Here is a 22,602-nt window from a genome sequence, read left to right as displayed (position 1 = left end):
GCTCACTGGAGACCAAAAACCATATCTGTTTCAGTTACCACTATATCCTCAGCAAATTACCAAGAGCCTATTATTTACAAGGTGTAGAACACATTCTTGTTGAATAAATAAATAACATCAGCTCTACTTTAGAGGTGGAAAAACTAAATCCGAAAGAGCTAATGACTTAACTAAGCTGAAATATTAACTACAAAGCAGAGGTTTGAACGTAGGTCTCTTGCTCCAAGTTCACTCTTTGCACCATACAGCACTCCCTCTCTCAGCTGAGGTTGGATGCATTTTATTAACAGAAGATCACATATTGTATTCCTTCATTCATTCAACATCCAAATAATGCTTTCAGTGCTTACAACATGGCAGGAGCTGTGTTAGATGCTAGATAATTGATCAAAGTATGGTTTGCAGACAAATAGCTTACCTTTTAGTTTCTCAGACTCAACAACATGGGCATTTGGGGTGGGGTCATTCTTTGTTGTCAGGGGCTGCCTTATGTGTTTGTAACACATCTAGCAGCATCCCTGGCTTTGACCCACCAGAGGCCAAGAACACCTGCCAAGTTATGTCAGTCAAATGTGACTCCAGACATTGTCAGAAGTCCACTGTTGGGTGGGGGGAAAAGTTGTCTCTTGTTGACGACCATTGCTTTGAGGCAAGAGTGTCCCTAGTAAGTCGAAGATTTCATTAGGGTGGCCAAGTGGCATGGTTGTGAAAAGCCTACAGAAAGCACAGTGAAAGGACAGGTAATTGGACTGCAAGGGGAAATGAGCCTTGGGGCGGAGGCTTGGACCATGTTTCAGATGTAAAGTCAGAGTCATTTAGATAAAAGAAGGGGATAAAGGTTTTCCTGGGTGCGTGTCATGATATATACAATGACATGGAGGTGTGAGTGCCGGAGAACTGTGTAGAGTTGAGCATGGCTGGAGTGATCCAAGGCAGGAGCCCAGGGCAAGGGCTGTCTTTGCCAGGGAAAGTTTTACTTCTTGATTTTACTTTTCTGTCTCCAGTCTATTTCTAGTTTTACAATTCATGCTTGTAAAGTGTTTGTCTGCGCTTGATAAATCAGAGGCCCCAGCTATCCAAGAAAATCTGATGTCAGCTTCAAAGAAGGCTTTGCTTGCAAGACCTGTAGAACCCTCCAAGCACAAAACCTCAGTAATGCGCTAGAAATCCATAGAAAGAAGGGCAGAAATGGGTTTGAGTTTTCTGGGGTGAACTTTGTTTGGCGTCTGATTATCCTCTGGGTTCATGGATTTCAAGCAACACAATTAAGAAGTAAGCTGATCACCCGTTTGCCGGAGGAAGAACTCCGTAAGCCTCTTAGGTGTTATTGCTGGGAGTAATTCACAGCTGAGGTTTCTGACTTGTGCCTGATGCCTCTGGGTTTCGGAATCTTTCTCATAAACCATCCTCTGAGACCATGGCCTGTTGTGTAAACATAGCTGAAGCAGTTCAGACTCTTAAAGGTTGCAATGAAGCCTTGAAATGCCAAATAGGCAAATCCTAAATCCCAGTACAGAGAGAACAAGAGGGCTCTGTCATTAACTTCCTAATTTTCCGACGGTTATGCTGAGATTACCAGTCAGGACAGAGCAGCTGCCATTACTTTTGCTTTGCTTAGTTTATCTGGAATTAGGCTGTGCATACACTTATCTCCTGCTGAGGTCAAGTTCAGTGAGGATGGTGAGTGTGTGAGACCGGCATTAGGAAGCACGGTAAAATAACATATAAATCCCTGGAACTTATCTGTTCATTAAAAAAACACCACTTCTTCTGTGGCTCAGGAAATTTTATCCATCCTTTATATGCATGTTATTAGCCCTCTCCTGCTTCTGCGGGAAGAGGATTATTTACCCAGATAATGGTGACAGCCAGCATTTACTGAAGGCTTCTCCAGTCCTCATTCCAGAAGTGGGCTAAGCATTTTCCATGGACTCCCTCATTTAACCCTTCCAAAGCCAGGCGCAGCGAGGACTGTCCTCACAGTGCTTGTGAGGAGCTGGAGCCAGAGAGAGTGACTTCTGTGTCGGAGTCATGTGTTCCTCAGGACCTCACTCCTCAGGGCTGGAATTGCCCCAAAGGTCATGACTTTCATCGCCACCCTGAACTTGGGGATGTGCTGAGGAAGGGAGGAGGGTCATGGGCTCAAAGATAACCAGGCTGAGTCTTTGCTTTGCTCGGACTGCACATTCCAGTGTGGAGGAGACTGGGGTGGGGGGCAGATGTAGAAATACGGTCTGTACCAGTGCGTATGAGTGTGACAGAGAAAACTGCAACATGTTGTTGGAGCGTGTGGGGAGTCCCTGATTTCCAGGGATGAGGGTGGGGCACTCAGGACATTTTATTTAAAGGTAGATAGCCGGGGCACCTGGGTGGCTCAGTGGGTTAGAGCCTCTGCCTTCGGCTCAGGTCATGATCCCGGAGTCCTAGGATGGAGCCCCACATCGGGCTCTCCGCTCAGTGGGGAGCCTGCTTCCTCCTCTATCTCTCTCTGCCTGCCTCTCTGCCTACTTGTGATCTCTGTCTGTCAAATGGATGAATAAAATCTTTTTTAAAAAAATAAATAAATAAAGGTAGATAGCCATGAGGTGGGCTGAGAAGGCAGGCTGCATGGCAGCTGGAGGACCTGGGCGTGCCATAGCATGCAGGCAGAGACTTGGGGCTGGCAGAGGCTCTGTGCAGATAGGATAATTTCTATTCCTGATCTAGCTAGACAGAGTAGGCAGGGGCCAAGAAGAAGCAGACCTGAAGAGAGACTGTCCTAAAGTCCCCCTTTTACTGAGTTCATAGGTTGGAAAGCCTTCCTTCTGTTCAGTTGATTTCTTGCCTCGTACAGGACTTCTAGTCCATGGACCCTGATATATTTCTCTGTCCCAGCAGTCATTCATCTAGAACTGGTCAGGAAAACCACTCTGAAAATTTTGTCTTTAGCACAGGGAGGATAGAGCCATCTGAGTGCTAGAATTTCCTGGAATGTACTCTGGTCAGGTTACTAGTATAACGATACTGGGGGAGAGAGCACAGTCCAGAGGAAGCCAGGAGTAAGAGCTGTCCATTCCTATGTTCATTCATTTATTTATTACCTAAATATGTCCTAGTGCTTTCTCTGTGCCAGGCCGGAGGCAGGAAACATTGCAGATGTTATTACGTGTAATGCCCCCAGACCTCCACGCAGTAGGTGCTCTTGGGCCCACTTACCGTTCAGGACCTGGTGCTCAGAGGGGGTTGGGCACTTGCTCTGCCAGCAGAGTGCTCTACCCTCCTCCTTGGCTCCAACACCTGTGACCTCCCCACTGCACCTCTCCAGAGAGACGAAAGCAGCTTCTGGCAGGAGGCACTTGGCTGCGATCACCTGACACACTCCTTAGAAAGACTAAATCAGGGGTGCTTGGGTGGCTCAGTGGGTTAAGGCCTCTGCCTTCGGCTCAGGTCATGATCTCTCAGGGTCCTGGGATCAAGCCCTGCATGGGGCTCTCTGCTCAGCAGGGAGCCTGCTTCCTCCCTTTCTCTCTGTCTGCCTCTCTGCCTGCTTGTGATCTCTGTCAAATAAATAATTAAAATCTTAAAAGAAAGAAAGAAGGAAAGAAAGAAAGACAGACAGACTAAGTCAGCTCTGGCCAGTGCAGAGGCCATATACATCCACTCAGCCATTTATTACACAAGCACATGGTGCACCTACTGTGTGCCAAGCTCTGTGTGGGGTAGTGAGACGAGGCCACTGAGTTGAGTCTCTTGATGTGGGAAAACTCACTGCGTGGCTTTTCTCTGGTATGTACCAGGCAAAGAAGGTCTTGCTCCTCCTGCCCAGCTGGGAGAGGGAAGGGATAATATTTATAGAGCACCTACTGCATGCCAGGATCTATGGCAAATCCCTGGCAAACATCATCTCCTTGCAACCGTGTGAAGTAGGCACTCCTTTTTAGAGATGAGGTACCTGAGACTCAGAAAATGCAGATTTGCCCAAGGTCATCTTCATGGCCAGAGGAGGAACTGGACACAAGTTCTGCACCAGAACTACTTTATGTTGGACTTATTAACTCTTTTTTTTTTTTTTTTTTTTTTTTTTTTTTTTTGGTGCCAAGACCACTTTTGATGGTGTGTTGAATTCCAGGGACCTTTTCTCAGGATCACAATCTTGAATTCATATGTAAAATGCAAAAGAAATTGATTGTATTGATAACTATCAAAATATTAAAACATTTGAGTTGCAGTCATATATGGGCTTCTCTGTGATGCATTTAAGGACAAGACCTGTAGCCGGTCAGAATACTACCATCATTTGGAAACAACTGGGAGCACAGCAACCCCCGGGGGCTAACAGGATCTGAAATGCCCTGTGATTTCTGCTGTGGAAGACACAGCATAAGACTGGGGTATTGAGGGTATCACTAGGGTTTGTTACCTACATTCACGATTGAAACATATGCTCATTCCTGTTAGAGGTTAGTAAATTAAAGATGCAATGTTTTTCCCATCCAAGCTCAGGAACCGCCTCCCCTATAAGTTCTATCCATCCAGTTTGGATGCCTGTTTTTTGTAAGTTATGTCACTCAAGTCTGTTCGAGGAGCATTTGAAAGGTTTCTTCTGTGAGAGCTGCTCCCCTGGGCACCATGGAGTGGTACAAAGCAAGTTACTGAGGCGATGGTACAGGGGAAGGCATGAATCTCAGCCATCTGCCGCTGGAAGCTAGGCATTGGATGTCCCCTCTGCCATTTGAGCTCCATGTCAGCATTTGAGAAAAAGGAAGTGCAGAGAAGTTAAGAAATGTGCCCATGGTGTCATAGCTAGTGAGGTGCCAAGCCGCTAAAGCAACTTTAGCACCGAGGGCTCGCTTCCCCCCCATCACACGCAGAGGTCAATATGCGAGTCTTTATGGAGAGGGTTGGGTAATTACGAAAGCCTGCACTCAAGGAGGAAAATTGTTCACTTTTGCTTATTTTGTAGCCAAAAGCTGGGTCTCTTGGATCGGGTTCGCCTTTCTAATCCTCGTGGTAGCAATACTAAAGGAAAGCTATTTACCCCTCTGAATGTAGATGCCATAGAAGAAAGTCCTTCTAAAGAACCAAAGCCTGTGGGCTTAAACAATAAAGAACGTTTCCGCACCGCCTTCCGCATGAAAGCCTACGCTTTCTGGCAGAGCTCCGAAGGTGAGGCCTTTCTCCTTTCTTGCTCTGTCCCCTCCACTTCTCCCTCCGCCTGGTCCTTCCCTTGCTCCCCCTATCCCCCCACGATATAAGATCCATTTCTTGCTTCATCCCATGCACGCCTGCTGAGCTGGGGGCACCTGTGATCCGCCCCCCCCATAGCTTGGGGTCGGGGGGGCTCCGAGTTACCTATTCTCTGGTCCAGTATCACCACACTGGTCTGTGCAGGCACTTCCAGGGAGCCTTGAGATGCCTAGCCTTGGTTCACATGGGTCACATGGAAGGGAAGTGCACTGCCATGGAGGTCAACTTAAAGGGCCTGGTGGCCCAGGTGCAGAGTGATCTGAAGACCCAGAGCCCTTAGCATCCCCAGGGGGGTGGGAACAGGTAATAGAAAAGAGCCCTGAGAAGACAGTGGGAGGGATATCTCTCTACATCCCTTTTACTTGTGACAAGGAAGGACAGGCAAGTCTCAGAAAGTGACCCCACAAGGTCATCAGGGCAGTGCCTGACAGAAAGAAGCTGGCCTCAGAGGCTTGACTATAACACCCTTGTGAATGCCCTTTGCTGTCTCTGTGGGGCCACTCAAGAACCCCAAAACTCATGTCCCTACCTTGCTAGCCTTCTCCCCCGTAAACATTTTTGAACTACGGGTACCTCTAACTCATGTCTGGAGAATAGAAGGACCTGCTAAGAAGGCCTGAACAGTGTCACAACTACAGAATACCATCTTGTTTCATGAAGTAGAAGCAAAGACTCTGGTGGTTGAGCCTCAAAGGCTCTGACCGAATGGGGTCCCGAAGCCTTTTGCAAGTGCTACGGCCTGCTCTTTGATATGTGTGTCTCCCTCCCAGATGCTGGGACAGGTGATCCCATGGCGGAAGACAGGGCCTACGGGAATGACTTCCTCATTGAAGAGATGATCCCCACCCTGAAGGCCGCCATCCGAGCCGTCAGGTGAGGCCCCCTCTTCCCCACTGAGGGCCTACCCAGACCCCAGTTCAGCTCCCACAGGATATTGGCTTTGGGAAGGTGGGTGGGAAACCCTGTCAAGTAGTCCTGAGTCAGGTTCCAGGGTATGTCAAAACTCATACGGGCATGTTGCCTGAAGAAAAATGATCTCTACGTTAGCAAAGCATCATGGGTAACTCTTGCTTCTGGTTTATAAAAATGCTCCCATAGTCTCCTGACACTATTTTCAATTGTCATGCTCTTGTCTGGCTTTGGCCATCATTTATTTTACAGGTCTGGGGCGTGGGGTGTATGTTGACATGGAGTTTTCTTCCTTTATAGGCTTCTCAGACAAAATAGCTTTCCTTATCTGCCGCCACCCATCTAGCTCTTTTTAATTAGCACTTTTCAACAAGATAGTCAGTTATAGGATTGTGCGTGTCTCAGGCGAGACTATAATCCCCCCCTGGCTATGTTTGTTTTGCTTCAGAATTCCACAAGAAAATGAAAATAGGCTTACTAACAGGAAACTTGGATCAGGAGAGGGGCTTATAAGCACTCTACAATGGTGGCAGTGAATTCTAGAAGCTAAGCTGGATTCTCCAAGAACTAATTGTGACATTTTCAGCAAGGTTCCTAGTCCAGTTTATCAGGGAAGCACAATAGGGTTATAAAATGTGAACCCCAGCAGGGCCATTGACCTGGTTTCTCCTGACACTGCAATATGACAGAACTATGTCTGGATGAAAGCATTATTACTTAGATTCATAACTACTTCAAAGATCTTATTCAAAGAAATAGTGAATGAGGGGCACCTGGGTGGCTTTGTCAGTTAAGTGTCCAACTCTTGATTTTTGGCTCAGGTCTTGATCTCAGGGTTGTGGGATCAAGCTCCTCATTGGGGTCCATGCTCAGCAGGAAGTCTGCTTAGGGTTCTCTCCCTGTCCCTCTGCCCCTCCCGCTGTTCACGCACACTCTTCCCCCACTCAGCCAAATAATAAATAAATACTGCCTTTAAAAAAAAAGAAAGGAAAGGAAAAGAAAACCAGTGAATGAATCTGTGCCAAACTAGAGGGAGGTCTCTGCTGGGATGAGCCATGGTTTGGCTTCTGCCCTGTTCTTTTTAGAATTTTTTATTGATCCTTTAGTTCAGGGGTTGGCAAACTTTTTCTGTGAAGAGCCAGACAGTAAATATTTCAGACTTTGTGGTTCACAGGCCTCTGTTCAAGTACTTAGCTCTGACTCTGTGGCACAAAAGCAGCCATTGACAGTATATACATGAATGGGGGTGGGTGTGTTCCAACATCACTTTACTTTCAAAAACAGGCAGTAGGTCAGATTTGTTCTGTGAGCCACATGCGGCTGACTCCTACCTTAGAAAGAGCCGCATCAAGGGCAGGCTCATAAAATGGCACCCAGTTGGAAAGGATGGCACATGACTTGGATGGCATAATCCATATGCCAAAAGAGTGTTGAGATGCTGGACCTGGGCTGTGACAAACACCGTGCAGAAAGAGACCCTCATGGAGAGAAGGGAGGGCCTGGCGTACGTAGGCTGTTGTTTCCCAGCGCTAGCCTATGATTCGGGGTTTTACCTGACACCATGCTCACTGGAGGCTGACCCTGTCATGGGGTTTTCAAGGAACATTAGCCATCTGGGTGTCTTTACTGATTCCCAGGAAGATGGAAACAAGGCTTTGGCATCCATAAGTTCTAGGTTCCCCCCTTTTATTAAGAAGCTGAGAGAACTCAGGGAACAGCAGGTAGTTTCTCTTTTCTAGGCGCTCACACGTCAAATAATTAAAGAGGCTGTCGAGAGGAAATATGCCCACTGTCCTCAGATAGAAAGCAGTGTGACACGGTGATTAAGAGCATGGGCCTTGTCAGCATACAAACCTGGGTTTGAGGACAGCTCTGACATTATTAGTCAGGTGGCCCTGGAAAGATGCTGGACCTCTTTGGTCCACAGTCTTATCCTCTACAAGTTGATCTGTTAGCGGATTGTTCATAAAACACTTAGCTCAGTGTCTAACTTGGAATGAATGCCCAATGAATGTTAGCTCTTATTGTTACTGTGATTTCATTATTACTTAAAGGATTGAAGGAAGGTAGTCATGAAAAAGTGGTACCGGCCAGCCTGACTCTGTGTTGTTTGAAGGGCTGGGACCAGAACCGTGGGTTGGAAATTCTCCTCCCCCATCAAGTCATTTCTCTTTGGTTCTTTGCTCTGCCTGCCCCTGAGTTTACTAGGCTTGAATTGCAGTTTCCTTTACTCTGTACTCATGAAGCACACACGTCTCCACTTCGTTTTGCAGAATCCTACAATTCCGTCTCTATAAAAAAAAATTTAAGGAGACTTTGAGGCCTTACGATGTGAAGGATGTGATTGAGCAGTATTCTGCAGGACATCTTGACATGCTTTCCAGGATAAAGTACCTTCAAACCAGGTAAGAGAGTTGTATCTGGAGGAACTCTGCTCTCCTGACCACGAAGGAACCTGAGCCCATTGAATCTAGCTAGCGCTTAGGGTGAAAGCCATTCAGAAACAGTCCAGGGTGCTGGGGAGAAATTTTAAGAACAAAAATGTTCATCATGCATTGTGGCTATGAAAGCCAACAAGCACCAAACAGGCCATGAAGAAACTCTGTGACACCTTAGCCAAGGTCAACACCCTGATCAGTCCTCACGGAGAAAAGGCATATGTCTAACTGGCCCCTGACTATGAAGCTTTGAATGTTGCCAGTCAGAATGAGATGATGATCAACTGAGTCCAAGCATCCAATGCTAAATATAAATTTTTCACCATATTAAAAAAAAGTTCACCAGGTATTATTTATAATAGTGAAAATATGGAAACAATATCAACACCCAACTAATAATTGCCACTATTTTTGTTGAGCATCTGGGTGTTCTGCATATGTATGTCTAATCCCTTATAACCTCATGAGATATTGCATTGTGGATATCCTCTTATAGATCACAAAACCAAGCTCAAGGGGCAGTGGGCTCACCTAAAATTAATCAGTGGCAGAGCTGGAAATCACACTACATTCAATTGGCTGCACAACTCCTATTCTGTCTGACACACCAAATTCCACTTTACTAATTATATAAATAGCAATTAAGAAAAAAATGTTCCTACTCTTATTAAAAAGTTATACAACCATCAAATGACATTTAGAAAATGTATATAATGAGGTGCACCTGGGTGGTTTAGTCGGTTCAGTGTCCAACTCTTGATTTCAGTTTAGGTTGTGATCTCAGGGTCATGGGATCAAGCCCTGTGTCAGGCTCTGCACTAAGCATGGAGCCTGCTTAAGATTATCTTCCTCTTCCTCTGCCCCTCTCCCTAGTCCCCTCACACTCTCTTTCTCTAAAAAAAAAAAAAAATGTATATAATGAGATTTAAAAAATGATGTGATCATTGAATATATATATGCACAATATGATTATTAATAATACAATAAGACATATATTTACATACTTATACTTGTATACCTCCATATACTTAAATGTATACAAATGATTGTGTTCCTATACAGTCTCTACATCAATCTAGTGATATTATAATACATACATACTGTATGATTACAAAAACATATGCACATATGTTTACTTAGAAATAAACCCACACACTCTCATATAGGGAACCTGCAGAAAAAGAGTAGGTCTTCCCCCAACAGACTGCTGTAGTTATACTAAAGTGAAGAGTCCATGTGTGTCTTTAAAAAGTCCACTTTTTAAATTGTTCAAATCTTTAATGAATTATAAAAATTTCCTTCTAAAACAAAAATCCATTTTAAAAAACCAAAGGGTAATATGAGGTCAAGACACAGAACGGACATTGGGAAACCAAAGCCCTATATTGAGGCTCATCGTCTGGCCTGTGTGAGATTTCAGGTGGACACAAGTCAAGTCCCGTCTGGACATTGGTGTCCTCATCTGAATCGTGTTTCCCTGCTGGGGTGTCCTGCAGAGTGAACAGAACCATCAGATTGAATGAGTAGGAAGTTAACCATGATGTCGGGTTGGAGGAACACTTATTTGTGACCTTGACTTATCCATAAATGGAATACTGACTGCTACCGAGCATAGTGGCAGGCACATAGTCGGTGCTCAATGCCTGCTTCACAAACGCATGAGCAAATGAGTTCTGAGCCCAACATGCTGTCATTGATGCAAATATGGCTCTCTCAGCATGATGTCTAGGACATACCAGATCAAGATTATTGGCCCATCTTAATGCACGCAGAGTGGACCTTCCAGCTGGTGTTGCTTCAATGTTTATTAGGCACATTTATTTCAAAGAGCCGTGGCTAGAGGTTGAACACCTGGATAGCTAATTGCATATCCCCAGCCATGCTGATAGGGTGGTAGGACCGAGAGAATGGAAGTGTGGTTGGGTATATGGTGGTGTCAGTGGAGGAGCAGCCAGGTCTGCAGAGAAACCGAGTGACCCAAGGCTCCTTTTGAGCACATGGTCTTAGTGGTCCTGGGGCTGTAACGAGCCTGCAGAGTTGGTCCCACACCCTGCCCCAGTCCTGCAGGGCAGTGTGTACATCTGTCTCTGGTCGTGCTTGGGGAAAATAGATGGGGGAGTTGGCGCCTCCTACAGAAATGGAAGCGAGGTGCAAGTGTGGGTGCAGAGCCATCCCCCCAGGGGATGAAGAGCAGCAAAGATCTGCACAGCTGAAATCGAAGCCTACGGTTGTACGAGAAAACACCCTAATCAGGTTTTCAGAGAAAGAATAAAAATGGTGGACCACCAGATAGGCTTGTGGCACCCATGACGTTTTTTAGAAGAACCAACAAGACATGACCCTCACCCTGTCTCTGGTTTAGCTGCCTCTGTCCCCTGGGATGGGGAGATGCGCTCACTACTATATTGCGATTATAATTTATCTCTCTCCTTCACCCCCTCTTTCTCTCTCCTCCCCTACTCCCCTCTCCCTTCTCCTATATTATCTCAAACTCTGCCTGGCTAAAGAGCGAAGAGAAGGAACTGCTCTCCTCTCTTTCCCTGTAAAGTTCTTTGTGACGTAATCCCCTCGTTGTGTGTCTCTTTCAGAATAGACATGATTTTCACCCCTGGACCTCCATCTACCCCAAAACACAAGAAGTCTCAGAGAGGGGCAGCGTTCACCTACCCATCTCAGCAGTCTCCCAGGTGGGACATGGGGACATGGACTGCGGCTGCATGGCCCGCCCCCATGCCCATATCTCAGCTCACTTCCTTTATGGCTGGGGGCGGTGGGGTTGGGGGTGGGGCAAGTTGCCGTTCCTCTCAGTAAAATGAAGATAAGAGCTTGAAGCTTATTCTGGTTTGGGGCTATTTGCAAGGGTGCCGTACTAAAGACTTACTGTCCCTCTTTCCAGACCATGTGGGCGACACTCCTTCTGTGGTTATTGAAAATAAACATAACCCTCAACGTGTTATAAAAGTGTAGAAGCCCCACGAATGTATTGGAACACAATAGAATAATACCTTGTGAGAGCAGAGTTGAGGCCATTTAGCATTTCCTGCCCCATTAGCCCTGTGTGGACCAAACCCCCTCACAGGGAAGGAAATCAGGTGTCAGGCCTCCGACAGCATGGTCACAAGCAGAGAGCTCTGTCCCTCCCTGGGGCAGTCCTGCTCTTCCCACACCAAGTGTTTGGAAGTGTTCCTTATACAGACCCCAATGAACCAGGAGCAGTCCTGGATAAAGTCCACTGCCCAAATTTATACCTTCTTTATTCCCAGAAGTCTTCAGGACAGGGAACATGGATGAGTAAAGAAAGAACTCCCAGGAACCTTAGAGCAATAAGTTTCCCTACTATAAACAAAGCAAGGGTGCAAGCGGGATGAAGCATCTGACCTTCAGCCTCAGTTGGGGAGATGGAGTGAGGGGTGGTAGACCTGGGGCTCCTGGAGGGCATGCGCCCCACTTAAGGAAATCATCATCCTTCTGCTCTGCTCTGCTGTTGTTAATTTTAGGAATCACTATCCTCTGGTTCTGAGGAGTCTAATTTTTCAAGAAACACTGAATATTCATATGTCATATATGAAATTCTTTACTTTTGAAATGGTTTACATGTTCTTAAAACTCTGCACAAGTGAAGGAAAAGACTGGGGGCCTGGAATGAGCACACAGGCCATGTCTGCTTTAGATCAAGACTGCTCAGGGACGCCTGGGTGGCTCAGTTGGTTAAGCAGCTGCCTTTGGCTCAGGTCATGATCCCAGCGTCCTGGGATCGAGTCCCACATCGGGCTCCTTGCTCCGCAGGGAGCCTGCTTCTCCCTCTGACTCTGCCTGCCTCTCTGCCTGTGCTCGCTCTTGCTCTCTCTCTCTCTCTGACAAATAAATAAATAAAATCTTTAAAAAAAATAAATAAATCAAGACTGCTCAGCCCTGAGACAGGCCAGGAGTTGAGCACGAGTCAAGAGCCCCTGAAAGAGAAAACCAGCTACCTTCATAGTGCCTGACACGATGGTTTTGAGCCCCAGCCAGGCTCCCCACAGGTTCGCTTCTCCTTTAGAACATAACCTGTACCACCAAGGAACCATCTCAATTCCATTCCCTACCAGAAGTCTCTTTTGCATCATTTTCCAGATCCCACATCTGTTTTCCCCCATCCATCCAAATGGAACAGATGAGATATACCCACCATATAGAATTTCAAACATTAGCCAACCCCCAGCCCAACCCAGTCTACCCTCCACACACTTAGAAGCTCTCAAACTTAGTCCAACACTGAAATCCAAAATACGTGATTCAAAGGCACCAAACCCTCTAGACACAGCACGCTGCTTTATTAACTTTGACCCAGCTTAATATTTGGCTTCATCTATTGCCACAGAGAATAGTAAGACCCCAGTGCTGAAGGCAGGAGAAGGCTAGCCTTTCCTGACTCCCTTGTGCCTCCAGAGCTGAGTGGGTCTCTTCCAAACTGCATAAGCGTGAGCATGGGGATGATAGCTCCAGGGGCCATAGTTGGCTCTGCCGAGACAGCCTGGCAAAGCACAAGCAGGTATGACGATCTTACCGACCGACGCGTTGGCTCTTTCCTAGGAATGAACCATATGTAGCCAGAGCATCCACTTCGGAAACTGAAGACCAAAGCATGATGGGAAAGTTCGTGAAAGTCGAAAGACAGGTGGGTCTTTCCTTTCCCTCACCAAAAAACAAGCTGTAGGACTTTTGTGTTCAAAGGTCATTTTTTTTTTCCTCCTAGGAAGGTAACAGTTGAATCTCTACCACTCAGAAAAGCGATGTGGAAATTACATCCCGAGTTAGCACACACTGACTGTGCAAGTTCATGCATTGTCCTGAGCCTCAGGGTGCCCATCTGTAAAATGGGGGTTCCATTACCTTATAAGGTGACTATAATGACTGAATGAGTTGGTACCCATGAATCGTGTGGAATAGCTGCTGGCACGCAGCAGGCCCTCAACAGATATAACTGCTCTTCGCAGCTATGGTCAGGGCAGAAAGAGAAGCCATTCCCACCCAGCACCCTATTGAGCTCACGTGTCCTCTTCCTCTGGGAAAAGATTTCTGTGAGCACAGCTGTACTCACTGAAGATGGGTCTGTTGGCTTCCATGAGGAGCCCTACCAGCCCTCTCATTTTATTCATAACCCAGCATTGGACCTGTGCAAGAGAGGCAAGAGGAAATTTGGAGGATTACCTTTCTTGGCATATCAAGAATATAATTTTTCATTTTTAAATTTTAATTTATAATCTCAGCTCTTCCATTTCCCAGCTCCATGACCTTTGACAAACTATTTCCTCTCTCTGCCTCTGTTTACTCACCTGTAAAAGAGAGATAATCACCTCCCAGAGCTGTTGGGAAATTAGGTGCTCTAAGTATTAGTTACCGTTAAGGCTCGGATACTGTCCCAGCCTCTACATGGTACTGTGCTACCTGGTCTTACCTGGAAGAAGGGGTGCCATCATTGCCTGCAGTGCCTTCTGGGGAGTGTGAGTTGTCGGGGAGGGAACACCATACATGCATGTACACACACACACACACACGTGTGTATGCGCTCACAAAGATTGAGTCAGTTCCCAGGTTTTGCAGCTCGGAGCAAATACAACTTACCTGGCTGCAGCTCCCACTCCAAGGCCCTTAGCTGGGACCTCCAGTTCTAAGAGACACAGTTCTTGCTGCCCACTGCTCTTGGGTCTTAGAGGTTTGCACAGCCCATAGGAGGAACAGATACTAACCACCCACAGACTTCTATCTAAGTGAATATTTATTTACAAATCAAGAACTCTTGCTCCTTGACCCAAATGGCAGCAGCAAAGCCATCTCCTCCAAGGATACCACTTGTCGTCAGATCCCTTCTCTGGTCCCAGCTTTCACTTCCCAGAAAGCTCTTGCCAGGTTGTTTCTAGATTAGCACTAATCCATGTGTAGGGCTCCAAGGTAGGAAGCATGAAATAGTCCATTTTTGTAAAGATGATGATTTGCAGGAACCCTCCTGCTTTCCTGTGGTATTTCTTCCCAACCAGAAAAAGCCACCCCCATCCTGGAAAAGCAGTGACACCCACTTCCTTGTATCTCCCAGGTTCATGACATGGGGAAGAAACTGGACTTCCTGGTAGATATGCACCTGCAGCACATGGAAAGGCTGCAGGTGCACGTCACGGAATACTACCCGACCAAGGGGACCTCCTCACCTGCAGAGGTGGAGAAGCTAGAGGACAACAGAGATTCAGATCTAAAAACCATCATCTGCAACTATTCTGAGAAGGGCCCCCCCGAGGCCCCCTACAGCTTCCACCAGCTGCCCCTGGACAAAGTCGGCCCCTTTGGGTTTTTTGCCCATGACCCTGTGAACCTGCCCCGAGGAGGACCCAGTTCTGGAAAGGTTCAAGCAACACTTTCCTCCTCAGCAGCAACGTATGTGGAAAGGCCCACTGTCCTGCCTATCTTGACTCTTCTCGACTCCAGAGTGAGCTACCACTCCCAGGCTGAACTGCACGGCCCCTGCTTGGACCGGGTCTCCCCCAGACAGAGACAGAGCATCACGCGGGACAGTGACACGCCCCTGTCCCTGATGTCGGTCAACCATGAGGAGCTGGAGCGGTCTCCAAGTGGCTTCAGCATCTCCCAGGACAGAGATGATTACATGTTTGGCCCGAGTGGGGGATCGAGCTGGATGAGGGAGAAACGTTACCTCGCCGAGGGTGAGACAGACACGGACACGGACCCCTTCACCCCCAGTGGCTCCATACCTCTGTCATCCACAGGGGATGGGATTTCTGATTCAATGTGGACCCCTCCCAACAAGCCCATTTAGAAGGGGTCGTGGGCTGAGTTCTCCTTGTAATGTAGACAGACTTTGTATAGCTCACTTGCTCTCACACCCGACACTTGACGGTGAGATCACCAGTAGCTGCATCAAACACATGCATGTGCGTGGCGGCCCCCCACCAGGGCAGGGGCTTCTCACGGCCTTCCTCCTCCCCAGGTCACCACAGTGAAGCTGCTTCCTTTTAAGCATGGTTTGCATGACTTTACAATATATAAATGGTACCGCTAATCTCTTCTAGGATATACATTTATCTGCTGTTCTTAATTTAAATCATTATTGGACCAGGATGGGGAGAAATTATCGATGAGCTGTGCTATCTGTCCGTTTGGTTGACTGCTTTGGGTTTTGGTTTGGTAAGCAGGGAATGTAGTTTAAGTTCTTTCTCGAACCACTGCCCCTTTGTGTAAAACAGACCAGTAATTAACTGTTTTCTAGAGTAAGCAAATAGTTTGGGAACAAAAATGCATTGCGAATCAAAGAGGTGGCCGACTGAGCTAAAACACTAAGGAAGAAGTAAGACGGTCATTGCATATCCAAAGCCACGATTTTTTAAAATTATTTTTTGGGAAAAACTAACAAAACCATCTAAACGCTCTCAAAGGGACCTCATTTTCCCTGCCGTGGTCTGTGTCCTGCCTGTTCCCTCATCCCTGGTAATCCCACGTGTAGCATTTCGAGGGAGTTATGAATTGGCGGGGAGAAAACACACACACAAGTTCAAATAGTTTCCAATTTATGTAGCCAAAGATAATGAAATTTATCAGAAGTAGGGTGCCCTCTGGACAGGAGCTAAGATCAGTGCCTTTAAAATGAGGTTTCAACTCACATTCCTCCCCATGGTACTTGTACAAAATATCCATCTCAAATGAAAATTAGAAACCAGAAATTATCTGGTCCAAGTTTTCCTTTGTAAAAGTGAGAAACCTTTGGCTCGGGTAGAGACAAGCCTGGGGTCACCTCATTGTCCCCTGGAAATCTGGGACTCAAAGCTGGCTCACTCAATGCCCTGGTCTCCTGATACCACACAACTCTGCCCCTTATACAGTGGGACCCAGAAATTGTGCCAAGATACCTGGACTCTGTCGTGTAGCAAGCACCCACACCACAATTTTTTCAGCAGGAGGGGGCTGTTTGCTCTTACTGCAAAAATTGCTTGCTTGATGCCTTGCATTTTGGTTCTAGGAGAATAAAACAAACACTTCAAGCAAGCAAACTTCAACATTTATTAGTATGCAAATGGGCAAAATTTTCAGAACCATCCAGTTTTACTCCTCCAGATTTTTTTAAGTGACAAGTAGCCATAAGATTAGCCCAAGTGTAAGCAGAGCCCCTGGAGAGCACTGCCCAAGTGAGTAAGTATTAATATTAAGCACAAGCCATCCTCTGGCCTCTTATGAGGTGTCACTACTTTCTGAAACACTTAGGTGGAAAAGGTTTCTGTTAGGTTTGGGCTAGATTAGCTAAATTATGACATGACAGTATCACTGTCTAGCTCTTATCCCATATCTAAGCACTGGTTATGGGTGGTTGCCATGGTTACCATCAAAATGATCAAGAGGGCCTAACCATCTACACGCAAATGATACTGATGTTTTCCTCAGTCTTGTCAAGAGCTGTGGTAGCTGTGGCAGACATCTGGTTGCTGCTTTCATCATGACCTGATGCAGGAAACTTGTACTTTGTTGGAGAGAACTAGTTTCTCAGATCTTGGTTTCTTTCAACCCACAAATCAACAGTACTGTGCAAAAGACTCAGAGTACCATAATAATGAAGGTGTGGTCCCTGACTTTAGAAATCGTCAACAAAAGCCTGCCATTTTTACATGGAGAATCTCACAAATAGAGAGGCATCGGCATTGAAGTCTAAGGTGGGAAATATACAAGAATGATCATGCAATTCAGACCTGAACCCTCTCCTGTCCTATGGTTTCGCATTTGACCTTCTAGCAACCTGAAGGACAAAGGGAATGGATTATATGCATGAAAGTGCCATTGGAGTTAATGACCTAAGAAACCCTGTGCCCCTTCCTTAGGGTTTGGTTCTTGCTTCTGACCCTCCTAGAATCTTTTACTATAAGTGATTGAGCTACTTATCGTCTAATATGTTACTGTGTTTTTCTTTATGTCTTTATGTACGTGAATAATTTGAGACAAAAAAAATGGAGAATGACTCAAACTCTCCACATATGCACAAATTATGTTTACCTACTTTATTAATATTCTTACAGAACTGACAGGCCTCGGTGTCCTACCAACAGATGCATTTGCCAGGATCTCAATAGAGTTCTCAGGTGGACAAGTGAGACTTTTCATCCTCAAGCTAAAAATAGTTATCATGGATCCAAAGTTAGAGGACAGCCTTAGGTTCTTTGAAAAACCTACAAAGGATAAGAGTTCGTATTATTTCTTAAACCATAGGAGGGCAGTCTAACCTCCTCTGCTGGATCATAAGGCCAGGATGACAGGGATTGATTGGGTTTATGTCTGTTACCATCACATCTCCAACATGTGGTAAGCTGTCATTATCAGTGTAGACAAAGACAAAATACGTGATCATGAATAACTAAATGATAAGGCTTTTTAAGAGCTGTTCTTTCCCATCTAAGAAAAAAGAGAAAAATGAACTTCTTGAATATTCAGTTTTGATATCCTTTTAAAAGGAAAAAAAAAAAAAAGACCATTCCAGAAAAACAAGCCAAAACTATTGAAGTCACCTGCTCACAGATAACATCATCACCTAGCTTGCATTGATGGAGAAGAAACTCAAGGTATAGGACTGAACTTAAGTTATGGGGAGAAACAATGTGTGCCTCCCTAAGGATCTTTCTGTCAGAAAAAAAGAAGAGCATGATGGAAAAATCCAACGGAACTGGTTAATAATGTGGCCTAAGATCATCTTGCTTCAGATATACTAGTGGTCCTGAAGCTGGCTGGGGAAACGACAGTAGTTTTAGCAAAATCCCATGAAATCATGACAAATTAATTCCATTGTAAAAACTAGGAATAATTTCCTTAAGTGGAAGTGTAATCCCATTATAGGTGTTCCATCTCTGTGTATCACAATACGATATAGGAAGACTTTAAGAAGTCATTTTTTAGGAGGATCAAAATGAATGAGAGAAAGCTATCTTCTGAATGTTAGGTAAGAGGTGACCAGTCGGGCTGAGAAGAAAGTACTTGAGATCAATGTGCATTTTGACCATCAAACACCAGCACACAAGCAAACCTGAAAATTTTAAGGAAAATAATTGTGGGAAGAAAAGAAAAGAAAAAAAAGCATCAACTTGAGCAAGTTCTATTCACTGACTATACTTTTTCTGGGAACTGAGAGCTTGGACTTAGTAGATAGAACAATGATATATTGAAACTCTAGTTTCAGTGAAAGAATCTTGAAAACTGCCAAGATATACTATAGTTTAAGATGAGCTCATTAGTCAATAATTAAAGCATTATGCTTTGCCTGTATTGTGCAGGGAAGTTCCCAGACACTGTAAGTTGAAAGAATAATTAATTGTAGGAAATCCTATTATTATAGGATCTACTCACAATTTGCAAGGCAATTCTTCTAAATCCATTTCACTCTACTGATAATATAAAAACATGTGTTTGTTTATTCATTTACGAGATTTACTAAGCACCATTGTCTTCTAGGCACTATGTAACACACTGGAAATTCAGAGGTAAGAAAACTGCAGGTCCTGCCACCAAAAAGCTAGGAATCTGGTGGCCTCAAATATTGGAGTTCCCTTCAAACTATGTCTACCAGGAATGGAAAGTATCTGATTTTATCCCTGAAGACAACTACACAGATAGGAGCTCTTCCTCACTTAGAATCAATGGGAGATTGAGCATGGAGTAAAGTGAAAGCAAGAATTCTCCATCAAAATGGTAATGACCCCATCAGCTCAGGGAAGACTGAGTGGTTGAATGAGTGGTTTCAGTTTGGGTTCAGTGCTTTCAGCTTTATAGCTCCAAATACGTTGTATACAAAGGAGGCTTTAGAGTATCAGAACTTTCTATAGTATCTAGCTTTTCTAGAGTATCAGAGCTTTCTCCTCCTCTTCAAATCCCTACAATGATTGAGTCCAGACAAGAAGCTGGGTTACTTCCATTTCACTGTGTTGACCAAGAGAAGCTTATGGTACAAACCAAGACACAACATCTATTTCAAGAAAAAGGTGTCCCTCTGTCTGTGGTACTCTGCTAATAAAATTCTCCTGGAGCAAGAGTAGAAATCTGTTCAGTGGTCTAAAAAGTTGACTGCACTTTGGACAGTACTGACAAGCACACCCCCGCTTATCCCAGAAGCTGCCCTGCAGCTGGTCTTTGTTTTCTGTGAATATGCTCTCGAGGCACTTAGGACCCTATGGATTTTCTTTGTTTTCTCAACCCCAGGCATCCTTAGGAATTTGCCTCATGTCCTCACTCATCCTTGAAGGCTTGCTTATTTGGGGATGAACTTTTTAAAAGATCAGAAGGCCTTTACTTGTATCCAAATCACCCAGTGTTCCACTGCTACTGATATTATGCTACTCAAAACCAAATCAATGGTCCCCTAAACAAGTCCTCTAACCTGACGTTGAGGTGAGAACATGCTAGGGACCAGGCTATCTCTATAGTTTTAGTGGTTTGGGAAGACCAACAGTGGGAATCTCAAAGAGACAGGAAGGATATAGACATGGCATGGATGAAAATTTGAGACACTTACAAGTATTTGACTTTCTAGGTCTGTTTTGACTTTCAAATGGAACAGTTGGTATATGTAAAGACTCTAATACATATACACATACATATGGGGACTGTCATACGTATTTATTTTTAATACTCTGTGTGGACTCCACTGTCTCAGTCCTCAGTACTATCTATGAACTCCAAATTTACCCCCCTGGAAAATCCTTTTCTTAGAAAAAGAACAGTGGAAATGCCATCCTGATTCAGGAACTTTTACAGGGGCTTTTTTCAAAAAGTACATCTCTATAAATGAAATGAAGAAGGGCAGGACTGTTGAAATGAAGGTTGGGTTGCAGTGGCTGAGTTGTGGCAGTTCCATTGGATCCACAATACCACATGTTGAACCATTCTCTCAAAGAATGATCTGTAGGAGGCAAAGTCAAATAGCAGGAACCATTACATGTGAAGGAACTAGTGGTTACAACGAGGAAAAGTTAACCATGCCATGATGTCTATCATACAATATCCTAGCAATGAATGGAGAACTTCCAGAAGAAAGAGTTCAAGCTCTCTCAAACTGTCTCCAGGGAGATTTGTTCCTAGCCTCTAACAACCTCAGTTTTGTTATTCCTATAGGAAAATTGTGACTAGTGTCTTGCTTCATTGTCACAGATGCAGGGAGATACAATTTCATAGATTCCCAAAAGCTCAGAATAAGAATAAACCTTGATTACAAGAAAAACCACCTCTCTTCTTAGATCAAGAAGCAGAGGCTCAGCATAAAAGGAATCACACTCGTCACCCAATGGCTGAATGAGTGATTGGGTGGCAGAGTGAATCAAGAACCCAGGTCTTCTAAATCCTGGTCCAGATATTGGAGATCAAACACTGACAGTCACATAACAACCAAGAAGAAAACATTGTGGATCAGCCCAGAAGATGAAGGATAACCTCTTAGCCTACTCAAGAAACTGCTAAACCAGACACATTGGTTGGAATTTATTCCCATCTATGGAATATGATTGACCTCATGCCTTGAAAGGCAATGTTTCTTCTCCCCTAATCCTGTTGACCTCCAAAGTCCTGGCACAAATCACTGCTGTTGTGAGCAGGTGAGAAAAGAAATAAAGAACAACCTCATAGCCATGAAGGCACTCCCCTCCACTTCTCTGACCTCTGCTACTTTGTCCCCTCCTTGTCCTGCCAAGCCTGGACTGGTTCAGCTCTTTGGCCCATTGCTTGGACTTATTCAGTTCCAGAGCCATGCCTCAGGTGGTTTCCTCATCTGTAAGCCAATTCTTTTGCAGGATTTTGCCTTCGAAAAAAGTTAACAAGTTTGATTTAGGAAAGGGGATGTGATTTCTTTGGGGATCAATATGACCTCAAGGCATTAGCTCTACTAAGGTGTCCCTTCACAGTGGGATCTCTGGTCCTCACGCTTTGTTTCTCCTGCTTTGTCCAAGAGAATGCCCGTCTTGGCTGGGTCACAACTGGTACTCTAGGGTTGTCCCCAAAAGCTACAAAGAAGTAGACAGGATTCAACTTAAGACACCTTATGTTTGTGTAACTGTGAAATTATTTTAGAAAGTAAACAGGCCTCCCTGTTGGCTTAAATGAGGATTAGCATTGTTGGTTTCCACTTATGTTTTGCTTGGGACAGATTTATCAGAATTTGGCGCAGCTCCCCAATAGCCCTTGCTAAACCCTGTAGAAGGATATTTAGGTATTCTGAGTTGGTCTGAACTGGAAACCCCTAAGGCAAAGTCAGAAAGATGGCAGTAATTTTAGACTGTCATTCCACCTGTCTTTCTAGCCTCTAAATAGACCTGTTCTGGGAAAATAAGTCAAACATGGGTCCTATACAAGAATAACCTGAGTGTGATTCATAATTAAGCAGTCAAAAGCCTGGCCTAGTGCTTAGGAATATAATTGTAATTCCTCTTAGGTGTGGTCAAATGTACTCTGTACTCTGATGTACATCTGTACTCTGATGCCTTGAGAGGAGTGAACAATGGAACCATGTTTTCTTCCAATGTCTCACTCTACCCACATGACAGGTCCAGGAAGGGGAGAGAAACTTATCCTAACCTGTCTTTGTGAGTTGCATGTGATGTGATGGCTCTCTCTCTTGACTTCTTGCTGTCCTTACCACAACCTCATGTGGATGGTGTCAATGTCTCCATCATAGTTTGAAGAAACTGAACCTGACGGGGAAAATAACTTGCCAAACATACCATGATTATAGAAGCAGAGCTGAGGTTGTAACCAAAGCTCATGTACCTTCAAAGATTATTCTCCACCGATCACACTTCCCAGGTCAATGGAAACGCTCCCACATCATGCCCTGTGGCCCTCCCCCATGCTTTGCCCTTCCATGCCTAGTGGACTTTAGAGTACAACAATCAGACCCATTGGTTCCCCAGAGAGAACCAATGTCAGCTGCTCTGCTCAACTGATCAGTGGGTCTTACCTGTTCCTTTGAGTAGGTTCACAATTCAGCAGTCAGTGGCAGAAAATAATGCCACATAAAACTTTC

The 22,602-nt window shown here is 45.0% G+C and overlaps 1 protein-coding gene across 1 annotated transcript in view; it reads left to right on the top strand.

Annotated features, from left to right (window-relative positions):
* The window catches only part of KCNQ3 (potassium voltage-gated channel subfamily Q member 3), a 293,154-nt gene extending 270,875 nt beyond the window's left edge, over positions 1-22,279 (top strand). The window contains exons 10-15 of the mRNA XM_004743662.3: positions 4,943-5,145; positions 5,997-6,099; positions 8,409-8,540; positions 11,162-11,260; positions 13,146-13,230; positions 14,647-22,279. Of these exons, the coding sequence (XP_004743719.2) occupies positions 4,943-5,145; positions 5,997-6,099; positions 8,409-8,540; positions 11,162-11,260; positions 13,146-13,230; positions 14,647-15,381 (1,357 nt within the window). The 3' untranslated portion in view covers positions 15,382-22,279. The remainder of the gene's footprint in view (positions 1-4,942; positions 5,146-5,996; positions 6,100-8,408; positions 8,541-11,161; positions 11,261-13,145; positions 13,231-14,646) is intronic.
* The last annotated feature ends 323 nt before the right edge of the window (positions 22,280-22,602 follow it).

Source organism: Mustela putorius, unplaced genomic scaffold (genome assembly GCF_011764305.1).
Source record: "Mustela putorius furo isolate JIRA1106 unplaced genomic scaffold, ASM1176430v1.1 tig00000228_pilon_pilon_pilon, whole genome shotgun sequence".
Taxonomy (NCBI): Eukaryota; Metazoa; Chordata; class Mammalia; order Carnivora; family Mustelidae; genus Mustela; species Mustela putorius.
This window is presented reverse-complemented; position numbering and strand designations above follow the sequence as displayed.